This window comes from Adiantum capillus-veneris, chromosome 17 (genome assembly GCF_014529385.1).
Source record: "Adiantum capillus-veneris isolate H3 chromosome 17, ASM1452938v2, whole genome shotgun sequence".
In the NCBI taxonomy this organism is placed as follows: Eukaryota; Viridiplantae; Streptophyta; class Polypodiopsida; order Polypodiales; family Pteridaceae; genus Adiantum; species Adiantum capillus-veneris.
Genome location: NC_140947.1, coordinates 110,940,803 through 110,953,191, shown reverse-complemented (window position 1 = coordinate 110,953,191; position 12,389 = coordinate 110,940,803). Strand labels below are relative to the sequence as shown.

Sequence of the window (12,389 nt, the reverse complement as noted above, 5' to 3'; positions counted from 1 at the left end):
TCTCATCCCCCCTCTTGTAGGGCTCGTCTCCTCCTTATAGGGATTGAATATTGACTTTTTGGCACACCTTATCTCAAGCACCTTAGTCATCAAGCATGACAAAGCACCTCAAGCTTGGGTGGTGTTCCCACAAGCACCTCAAGCACCTTAATCAGCAAGTACGACAAGCACCTCAGGCACCTTATTCATCAAGCATGGCAAGCACCTCAAGAACCTTAATCATTAAGCATGACAAGCACCTCAAGCACCTTAAGCTTGGGCCGGGTTCCCACCTCAAGCATAACCCTAGCTTACCTAAGGTCAAAGGACTACTAACACTAACTATTGGAGGTCTTCAATGAAGCTAACCCTAAGGTCTTTATGCTCCATTGGTTAGCCTTGCTTTTTGACAGACGATCTCTCATTTGGGTGGCCCCCTTTACCATTGGCCTCGTGTTGAGATAGAATTATAAGCTTATGTTTATATCTTAATCCTTGTCCCCATTTATTCTCCCACATTGAATGATCAATTTAATATGAGAAAATCATTTGTGTTGGTTAGATATTAGATTTTTTGACAGGGGGGAGGGAGAGATTGGGAAGGAGGAGGAAGGAAGGGGCAGGGAGGGAGAGGAGAAGGAGAGAGGAGGGAGGAGGGAGGAGGAGGAGAGAACAAAGTGTTTTTTACTTTTTGGGGGAAAAGATTTTGAAAAAATGGACTTTCAAAGCTTGTAGGTTAAAAAAGGGGTCAAAATATGATTTTTGGATATGTATATATGTTGGGAGAGAGTTTTAAGTCAAAAATAAGTAAAAATGAGCTTTTTGAAAAAAAAAATCAAATTTTGGCTCTTAGTGACCCACGTTTTTGTTGATGTGGCCACACCCTTATACTTCCTTCACTTTCAAAAGGCTAGAGAGAGAAAGTAACCTCTTAGGTCCACATCCTACATTGGTCTTAAAAAAAGGCAAGAAAAGCCTACTCAAAACTACCTTCTTCAATGCCCTTGTCCCCTTAACCCTACACAACATTACCCTTAATTCCTAAAAATTAGGATTCCTTACAAGGCCCATGCAAAGTCCATATTTCTCTTAATGTAATGTCTTGTTTTACTCTATCCCTGGCTATGAATCCCGAGTGTATGTTCCTACTGCTCTATGCCCTGACTATTTGGCCTATTATCATAGCCACCCAATTTCAAGTCATCTTGGATTTCATAAAGTTCCAGAAAAACTTAGGTAGTGTTATTATTGGCCCAAAACGCATCAAATTGTCTCACAACTCATCCAACAATGTCAGTTTTGTCAACAAATTAAAACCGCATAGAGAGAAGTCAAGGCTCTTATCCCCAATCCTAGCACATGCTCCCTTCGAGCTCGTTGGTTGCGATCTAATGGGTCCTTTTCCAGTTTCATTACAAGGAAATTGCTTCCTCATCATCAATCAATGTCTCACATGCTGGTGTGAAGCTATAGCCGTCTCTGATGTCTCCACGAACACAGTCACCCATGCCCTTCTACAAAAACTCAGTTTTAGCCACGGGTGTCCTCTTCAACTCCTATTCAACCAAGGCCACAATTCAAAGCAGAAGTTCCCAAGTCCTTACCAAAGCTGTGGATATACAAAAACTCTTTGCTTTAGCTTATCACTCACATACCAACGGCCTAACCGAACGCATGAATCACACTCTCAAGAAAATGATCGCTACCTTTGTGGACCCTCTTCATCAAACCTGGGATCAGATTCTCCCATACGTAGTCCATGCCTATGATACCTCCGTCCAATCATCAACCCGGATTAGCCCTCTCCGAGCCTTCTACGGAAAGGATCCTCGAATACCACTAGACCTACATATTGTCATTATTCAACCTCAAAAATAGATGCCATTGATTGGTTACATCACCTACAACAGGTACAGCCTTTACTACGAAGCACACTACTTTGCAATCTTCAACATGCACAACTGTGACTGAAAAAAGGTTATGATGATGGTTGTGTTCATGTATGATACAACGAGGGAGATCACGTCATGCTCTACTATCCCCTTCGTTGCCAAGGGCTCAGCAAATATCTCCTTCATTGTTGGCTTGGTGCGTATGTGTTCCTGCATCCACTCTGCTCCAACACATACGGGATGCAACATCTCTCCAACGGCGCAATCACAACATCCCATGTCATCCGTATGAAGCCTTTCCATGCACCCACCCCAGTAGGTTGACTTAGGGGGGAGATGTGGCATCACTGCCACTTTGACATTTATAAGTTGACGTGCCCAATCTTCTAAGCAAGCTGATGTGGCCACAAATGTAATAGCTGAAGTCTTAGTAGCTTCTAGTTGTAACCTATAACTAGAAGGGGCCAGCCAATCTCACAGGCAGGTGGACTCTTGGTAGCTTTTATTTGTGTAACTATAACTAGAAGGGGCTGGCCAGTCACACAGATAGGTGGATTCAATCTTGAGCATTCCACAATAGCTAGTCAATTGATTAGAAAGTGCAAAAAATTACATCACGCGAACCAACGAAGGAGTGAGCTTGAAGGGATTCAATGTTCATGTACAAACACGTATTTGAAAAATGTCAAAACTTTTAAGTTGGCTTGCCTAAAATCTATATCTATATTGTATATAAAAGGAGGAGGCAATCCGGAAATCCTTCCTCTACATGTCATACTCTCTTAGGTTCCAACAAGTGCTTCCTGTCCAAAGTGCCAAGAACTGACTGTTCTGGCCCACTGTTTGAAATCATTGTTTCGGCCCATTATTTTGAAAACGTTGCCGCCACCAAAGGCGATACCATATACCAGTAAATAATAGTATTATTAAGGATGTGTGTGTGAATGTAAGTGTGTGTGTGTGTGTGTGTGTGTGTGTGTGTGTGTGTGTGTGTGTGTGTGTGTGTGTGTGTGTGTGTGTGTGTGAGAGAGAGAGAGAGAGAGAGAGAGAGAGAAAGAAATAGATATAAGGGGGCTCAAGAAATGAGTGCAAAAGCAAATAAAATTATCTTGGTTTTTTCAATCTCAATATTCATCATTTAAAAACAAACAGTGATTGAAGGTATCCACTTAGGTGGTGGCCACGCAACCATAGTTATCTGCTACAGATGACAATGCCAAACTAAGGCCCCTCAATTCATTAGAAAACAACAATGAAGTTTGATGTGGCGATTCATTGTCTTGTTGCACAAGATACTGGTAGCTAGAGATCCTTTGGACTATGTAGCTGGTAGATAGTGAGGTAGTATATAGTTGGGGCTCATATTGCAGATGATGGCTATGATGTCTAATCTTTGTAAGCCACGCTAACAACTATATCGCCATTTTTGTAAAAGATGCAGTAGGTTCTCCCCAATTAATACTTACGCACAAATAACTTGTGCAACTATCTCGAACTCGACATAGTTGCAAAACCATAATTAGCTTTAGCTTGCTTTATGCATAAACTCACATCAACATAGGTTATATTTTTAGGTGCATACCCATGCATCATTTCCACATACATTATCCAAAGTAGCTCGCGCGCCCCGCCTACCGGGGCGGGCCTCGCTCGCTCTTACCACCTCACTCTGTATGTGTTTGTGTGTGTGTGTGTGTGTGCATCTTTATACATTTCTCCATGACACATGCATGATCGACACTCACACGATCGAAACTTTTTGTCTTTGGCCCCTTTAAACTACTCCTGCTACATTTAACCCCTTTTGCACGGAGAGAGAGAGAGAGAGAGAGAGAGAGAGAGAGATTACATAAAAGCACATGTCTAAAGAGACATATTTTTATATAAAAAAACAGTTTACAATATTGCCAAAAAGGCTCAGGAACATATCTGCATAGCACTCTAAGTTGTGCTATTTCAACAGGATCAAGATATTGCATTGGAGCTCTACAAACTTCTCTTAAATCTATTTTTTGAACCTAGCTCAAGTAAATCTTGTAATGACAAATCAACCCAAGCTCTTGCTTTAAGAGCATGACCCTAATGTCGGGAAAGAAATAGGGATCAAGCAACTTGATGTAAATCGTGTCCAACTCTTCATCTACATATGACCCCCAAATAGTGTAGTTTTTCTCAATCACTTCCCATGCCCATTGCCATCCCCGTTCAACAGGTAACAAATTTTCTTCAAAGGCATCAACAATAAAAAAATTTACACTTGGAAAAATATTCACAATTTTGTGGTCCATTTAATTGGTGCAAGAAAAGCAGACAACATTAGTACTCAGAGCTTAAAATGAGAGAGAGAGAGAGAGAGAGAGAGAGAGAGAGAGAGAGAGAGAGAGAGATGATCAAGATGGCCACTTAAACAATTTTAAAAAGATAAGCACAATACGAACACTTCAATTACTAATTGTCATGCCAAAAAGTGTCAAGAGGTTTATTAGGTCAAAGTCTTTACAAGAACCTCAAACTTTTTGTTTACAACGACTCATATTCTAATCTATAATTGGACGGATGAGGATCACTCCAATATACCGCATTGATAAACTTCAAAATTTCAAACTCTTCATTCGAAATGTAAGATTTGTGATTGTGATATATCTTTCGCACCAACTGAATATCACAACCACAAACATTGACATAATAAATATCAACCATATGTAGTTCTTGTAGGACTCTCATCAATTTTATTTCGCTCAATATTCGTGAAACTTTGCATAGTGAAATGATTAACCGTCCACAATTTCCATACCACCCATCAGCATATGAATACACACAATGATGCGACCAACACCATGTACCATATCCTTGACAAATGTACTCTTCCTTAACTTTCAAATATATAATCATATTTATATGTATTGGGAGAATAGCCAATACATCGTGACCCATGTTAATCTACATTAGCAATTCACAAATCTCAATCTCTCTCTCTCTCTCTCTCTCTCTCTCTCTCTCTCTCTCTCTCATTAACCTATGTAGTAGATAAAAACCCACTTCAATAAGCCAACGGTAACTAAAAAAATATGGTACTTAGAATGCATAAACAATGGATCAAAGTGTTCGATCATCTAGAGAAGTTGAGCCTACGACACACTCTACTTGGGACTCTCAAGATCCAGGTCCGACACGTCGAACACTGCGACCGAGGCGTCGAGGTGATTCACCCAAAGAATAGATTCTAAACATCCATTCATTCACTCCATAGGGACTGTATGAAAAGTTGCAATTGAGAGGGCATTGCATACCTAACTCTCGTACAGTGATTCGCATATCATCTATATCAAACTATATGTGATAATAACCTACAACACTTCTAAAATATCGTGCTTCATATAATGCCAAGACAGAATGTCTGCAATAATATTGAAGCCTGCAATGAAAATAACAACCAACCATTCAGACATAAAAAGTAACAACACATTTAACGTCATATGGATTCAAGTTCAAGATATACGCACCGAAGGATCTCAAAATCCTCGACAATACGAACAATATCCTCAGCATGTGCAGGACCCCTCCACAATGGAGGATCTAGAAAAGATGTTACACGTGTAAACATACAAAATAAAGGCCAAAAAGTTCTCATTCATGGTAAAAGTAAGTAACAAAGATAAGATTTTACATTTACATACCTCTAATATAAGTAGGTACATCATTGAGGGTGTACGAAACCATGATATATTGTGCCATTCTTTATCTGCTCTAACAGCACATTTGGAAGTTTAAGAGGAACAAATATGAAATAGAATAAAGAAGACTTTGACGATCATGCCGTAGAGAATTATGTCCTTCTTTCTTTTGTTTTTGTGAAGGATTTGAGAGAGAGAGAGAGAGAGAGAGAGAGAGATGAATGAAAGCAATGCAAAAGACTTTGAAATTTCACAACTTTACAAAGAGACAATACAAAACAGTTATTCAAAGTGTAGCCTTCCAGAGACCATATTAGGGATTCTATAAGTCCAAGGACCTATGTTGTATACATTTTGCAAGATACGTGATGGTGTTTCAACTTGAGTAAATATCCTCAATCGATATGGTTTATTGCGGTCCCCAGCAACCCCACCTGTTGTGCATTGATTGGCCTCTCGTCACTCACAAACCAAATATTAACTTGAATTTGATGATGCTCGCGGTTCAAACAAAAGGCAACATGGTAGTATCCAAGAACTTCCATGGACATATCTCTACCTAAGTATATCATATAAACACCTACGATGATAAAACCTCGATGGGAGTGATCTCTGCAAAGGCATCCATGAATTATGTAGAGCAATAAAAGCTTAAAACTACAAATATACCATATATGAAAACTCTTACAATATAATATGAGTTTGATCAAATAAGATCACCAAAAACATAGCAGGAAATCTTCCCCTCCATTGCAGCGGATCTTCAACAGAGTAAGTCAATGTATAAGCCAAGCTTCTCAAGAAAATTATAGGTCAAGTTAATAAACTAATTTAAAAAATAAGATAAATACCTCGAATGAATTCAGTGATGTGACCCACTGTATAGGAGGCACTGCGTCGAGGATCCATCTGTGGGCAATACTTTGATCTAAGAGATATGAATAAAATTTAACATCAAGTGTGTCTGACTTTAAGTGAGAGCCACAATGTCAATTTGAACTTATTGTTATGAGCTCGCTAGTTGTAATACTTCCTTGAATACAATGTTTGGAGTGTAGTAACACTCCGCTTGAGTGTTTTCAGTATTGACAACAATCCTCATAGAAGCTGCACTTTTTACACGTGACATTGCAACATACAACTGTCCATGAGAGAAGATCGATGATGCAAGATATAGACCAAGAATTCCAAGTGTTTGCCCTTGTGCTTTGTTGATAGTTGTCCCAAAAGCAAGCCTGATTGGAAACTGACGACGCTTCATTTGAAATGGAAGCCCCTGATGGCTTCCAATAATAAAGTCAATCCTTGGAAGAAAAATCTCTCTCCAATATTTGATCCTGTAACTATCTCTGCCTCAATTACCTTATGATGAAATTGCTTGCATATCAATCTAGTTTCGTTGCATAATCCATGTCTTGGATCCAAATTTTGCAGCAACATCATAGGAGCATTTTCTTTCAAGACTAAAGCATGAGGTGGAAAACCACCACCAAGAGTAAGGCTATTCATATATTCAATTGTGTACAAATGTGTGTTTTCCTCTTACATACAAATTGAATCTGCACTCAGATACTCTTTGCAATCTCCATGCATTCTTTGCAATGCATAGTCATTAATTAAATCCACCTCTTTATTCCGTGGAGCAAGTATTGCTCGATTTTTGAAATAACTTGCATGATCTTGCAAATGACACAAATCTCCATATATAAAGCTTAGAAGATCTGCCAAACTATTTCCTAGAAGCATCATGTGTGAAGGTATTTTGACTATTTCTAAGTCTCTTCCATCATCCATAACCCCATTGCCAATATCAAGCACCCAATGGGAAAAACTTTGTTGAAGTGAATTTGAACCGCAATCAACTATACGCATATTTTTGGTAAGCCTCAGTATCTTCGTGTATTCCATATGTGAGAATGACACAACGAAGCATTTACAATGTCTGTACGACTACCTTTTGGTACAACAGGTAGTATTTGTCAAAAGTCACCTCCAAGCAAAATGACTTTTCCACCAAACAAAGTATCTCGTTGCATAATATCTCTTAAAGTTCTGTCCACCACTGCTTGAAACGCATAGCGATGTGTCATGGGAGCTTCATCTCATATAAGTAAAGTTGCATTCCTTAGAAGTTCTGCAAGTTGACTATTTACCTTTATATTGCAAGTTTCTTCAGAGTGAAGCTCCAAAGGTATCTTAAACCTAGAATGAGCAGTTCTTCCATTACTCAAAATCAAAGCTGTAATACCCGAGGATGCACATGCAAGAGCAACTCTACAACTTCCTCGCACTCGTGAAAGAAGTGCATTATATAAGTAAGTTTTTCCTGAGCCACCACGACCATATGGGAAAAATACCTTCCCTAAATGTGTGTCAACAGCTTGTAGCACTTGGTGATAAGCATCTCGCTGATCCTCATTTAAGGAAGTTTCCATAGAATCTGCTATACTACACTGTTCATCAACATTGAACATTGTTTCTTCAGCCATAGCACCATTTTCACTTAAGGATACTAATGTTGAGTCTATTGCAGGCAACATATAATCGCAAAGCCTCTTGCCATGTTGTTGCAAAAATCATTCTATATGAAGCAAAGCTTGATTTTTTGCCACATCAAATCGCACACTTGCATCTGAAATATGCATCCTTAGGGCATAAACATAGTCCTCACAAAATTCAATACAAAACCTGTCCCAAAGAGCATCCGGATGAAGTGGCTCACAAAAGACTAATATGATTGCAAATAGTTGTCTCAACTGCATTCCATTTTGAAAAAAAGATGCCTCTTGGAGGCAAATTGACCATTCTTCATTATCTTGCAATAATCCTCTAGCTATACATGCCTCCTTGTATGTATCATAGATGTGACCATCATACATACGCAAGTCTTCAAAACACTTACATCCCTTGCAAATATTGAGAAGCATTTGTAGGTAATAAACCTCACGAGCAGTAGGGACAATATTATACATTCTTCCAATAGAAACACCCTGTTGTCGTGGAGACCATGCCTTTCGAATTTTATTCCATACCCAACCATTTGGAAAGTCAGTATATGTGAAGCTATTTGCTTCAAGATAGTTTTGATTTGCAACAAACCATTTTTTCAAGGTAGTTTTTCTATTTTGCTCATTATTTAGCAAATGTGATACATCATCACCATCTTGAAATGTAACCATATTCTACAATGGAAGGTGTACTTGCAATCGTTGAATAGCTGGCCTTTCACTATGCATGTCGAAGCCAAATATTCTTCACATAGCCTCAGATGCAGAAGCATGAAGTGCATTGAGATAACTCTTGATCTCATCAGCAGCTCCTTCACCATCTTGAAGGACAACAGTGGCTCGATCATGTCCCTTGTAGACATACTTATAAAGATATTTCACTGCAATGACAGTTGAGAAAATCTCCACATTAATATGGGCTTGGTATCTTAGTGATAAGAGTGGGCTGCAAGGAACAACCCAACGATTATCTGAATTGTAATTTTTGAACGTAACAAACCTTCCATCATCTCTTTTCATATACACAGGATATCCACTTTCGTTTACATTTGTAGACGTAGAAAATGTTCGTGGAAACTTGAATCTACACTTACCATCAACCTTACATCGAGAACGTGGGTTCAAAGGACCACGTGGCCCATGAACATTACAACGACTCACTACATCAAATAATACTAGAAACACATTCTTGTCAAGGAGCTCTGCACAAACCAACTTGTCATAGTGTAATGTATCTATGGGTTTATATTCGGATGCAAGTATCAACAATTTATGTGCATGAGGAAGACCTCTCTTTTGAAACTCAATCACTGAAACATGTCCAATCACCTCCCCAAATATGGCTTGCTTGATAAGTAAATGCATCATATCTTGGAACTTCTGATAAAACACTCGTATAGTCACATCAGGACAATCAACATCACTTTGTCCAGGTAGTAATGCATCATCTATTTCCTTCCATCGTGGATTACATGTGAATGTGATGAAGAGATCTGGTTTACCCCTACTACGAACAATTGCCATTGCAACTTGAAATAGTTGGCACATATATCTTGGACCTCCAACAAAAGACAAAGGCAAAGCAATTCTACGGCCAACATTTTGACCTTCAGCCATCTCTAGCCTCAACCATGTCAACTAATCCTTGGTACACTTCACCCCGAAGTGTTTTTTGGTTATTTTGCATCCACAAAAGCCGTGATTCCTCTAGAGTACTATAAGCATCCACGACATACTGTTGTATAGTCTACCTCCTCGAAGAAGACACTCCACAGTATCATCTCTTATTTGTAAGCGAAAGACATAATATTGATTTTGACTCAATTTTTTTTCATCGGTAGTCTGTAAATAAAGATGCCACCCATCCTCTCCACTTGGAAATAATAAAACATACAATAAGGACATGTAAGCTCGATGTATGCTAGAGATTCTTTTCAAACCCCCGTATGAAAAATTCAGTACAATGTCACGATAGCCAATATTTCTATCATCCCCTTGTCCTGGCATAATTGCAACAACTTCAGAACCCCTTGGAGCAAGATAGTGCCAACCATCACAACAATTCTCCGCAATAACCATCCTCATATTGGGTACAATAGCATCTCCAGACAAAGAAGCAGCATATTGTAGAGCATTTGCATAAGGATTTACTCTATGCATCATCACTTGTAAACACTCTAGAATACTATGACCTAAATTTGAAACATGATGCAATATGTTGCTCAACTCATGTTCGGTATCAAAAAAATATAATTGTGCAAAGCGTGGGACTTCATTTTTTCCTTCGGCTGGCGCTAAAGAACCAATGCTATGATAGACAGAGCCGTGAACCTTAAAAGTGTATACACCTCTCCCACCATAATTAATAGTCTCATCGATATGGGCACCAAGAGACACAAATGCCAATGCATTATTATATCCTCGAATGTTTTGTAAGAACTGTCTACTTCTTGTTGTGGTTGAGCTCATCAAATCTTTTAATACATTTGGTGGCTCATTCAAAGGAAGTAATTGGATTTTTCCATCAGAGCAGCAATATTTACCCACAAATGTTTGGATAGTCTTTCCTTCGTCCTTCCAAGCCTTTGCTCCACATTTGGAGCAAACATAATCTAAGCTTCCTAAGTTGTGCAACACACACTTTTTGGATAGAACTGGTGCCATAGACTTGTGATGTAAAAGGAGAGACGTTGGATATTCAAAGTGAATGGACAAACAGTGCTTTTCTACTTTAGAATAGTTTCACTCTACCATGTTCATTGTTGTCCTAACATTCATGGCTTCAAAGTTTCCTTCATGCACATCATGCATGCTCTGCCTTTCATTACACTCCAATAAAGTTCCAATAGTACTTTGTAGTGAATGCCTTGTTCTCTCTCGTGCTATTTGGCACCTTGCCTTTCGTGAATCATCACACAGTCGACTACATCGTGCATGACCAAGTGATAATATCCGTGGTCCAGATACCATCTATGAAATCAGGTGCAAATATATCTCATATAAATACAATATACGTGATATAATTTGGATCTGTCACTAAAAGAACATTCTTATGCATAATAAAAATCAATATAAATTGGGACATCTAATTATATCCTCTAAATCAAATACATTTGACACATTGATAGTGACTCAATTAAAAAGTCACTAGGTCAAAGCATTACATATTTCTTCCATTAGTAGGATTAGGTCATTGAGAAACTTGACGCTGCCTTGGTCGAACTAATCTAGCCAAAGCACTCAATTTATTTGAGGTAGCTCAGATATTTGAAAGTCTTGAACCTTGAACCTTTGTCAAAGCACCCAGCTTGTTGACGATACTTCTCAATCCTGGCACAATTTGTCGTACAGTATTGTCTTGAATTCGTCCTTTTGATTCACGTTAACTCCGTGAAGCCTCCTTTCAAAGATTTTCAATAGATGCAATTATCATCTTTTGAGAATCCTCAACTTTGGAAAGTTTCTCTGTAATGTATGCCTCACTCTCTAGTCTCTGCAAGTTTGATGCTTTTGTCTCTTCTCGCAATTTCCATAGTATCCCACTTTCAATCTCCAATGCATAGCTTAAAGTTTCAACCACATCAGAGACATTGTTTTGCATTGTCTCCATCCTATTTTGCAGGAGGCTTTGATCTCTAGCAAGGTTTCAATAATTTGCTTTTTTGAATTCCTCTCAACATTTTGAGTTGCTCTCTTTGCCGCATGCACATTGTGAATACGAAGAGATGGAGGTATCTCCCGTTCATTAGCTGATGCATATTCCTCCCGACATTCCGAGCTGCTCTCTTTGCTACAAGCACATTGCAAATAGGAAGAGATGATAGTATCTCCATTTCACCTACTGATGCACTTACAACTATTCCAGAAGATATCAAGCCGTTGGTTGCAATAGCCAGTGGAATGGCACAACTAATCTCCATTTTACTATACACAAAAAAACTACAGTGGTTGCAAAGTGAAATGTGACAACCAAAGAGAAAGGTTTGAATGCTTGTAAATTAAAAAATAACCTTTGTAGAATATTCACTTTTTAAGTGCTTGCTATTTTAGAATTAAAAAAACACATCATCTCTATCTAGATGTGAAGAACAACAAAGGATTGCATGAGAAGTGGAATTCAAACCAAAATGCTCATGAATCAGTTTGGTCAGTAGATAAAAGTTTTGCTCAATACATAATCAACCCCATCTACATTTGAAAATGGGAAAAGAGCGTTTAGCGCTGGGACGCTTGAAAATAGGCTCCTTATGATTCTCTATCGTATCAGGTCCTACAATTCTCTTTAGCACATTAATTATTCTATAAACCTCAGATATAGAACAACTACCTAACTCAGA

At 38.6% G+C, this 12,389-nt stretch overlaps 1 protein-coding gene across 1 annotated transcript; it reads right to left on the bottom strand.

Annotated features, from left to right (window-relative positions):
- Positions 1-8,799: 8,799 nt before the first annotated feature.
- LOC147437874 (uncharacterized) lies at positions 8,800-9,669 on the bottom strand. The gene has a single exon (XM_086486632.1). The coding sequence runs from the start codon at positions 9,667-9,669 to the stop codon at positions 8,800-8,802; it is 870 nt and encodes a 289-aa protein (XP_086342758.1).
- Positions 9,670-12,389: the final 2,720 nt, after the last annotated feature.

Bases quoted from the DNA above. Each gene is read 5' to 3' on its own strand.
- LOC147437874 (XM_086486632.1), bottom strand. From the start codon at position 9,669: ATGGCTGAAGGTCAAAATGTTGGCCGTAGAATTGCTTTGCCTTTGTCT.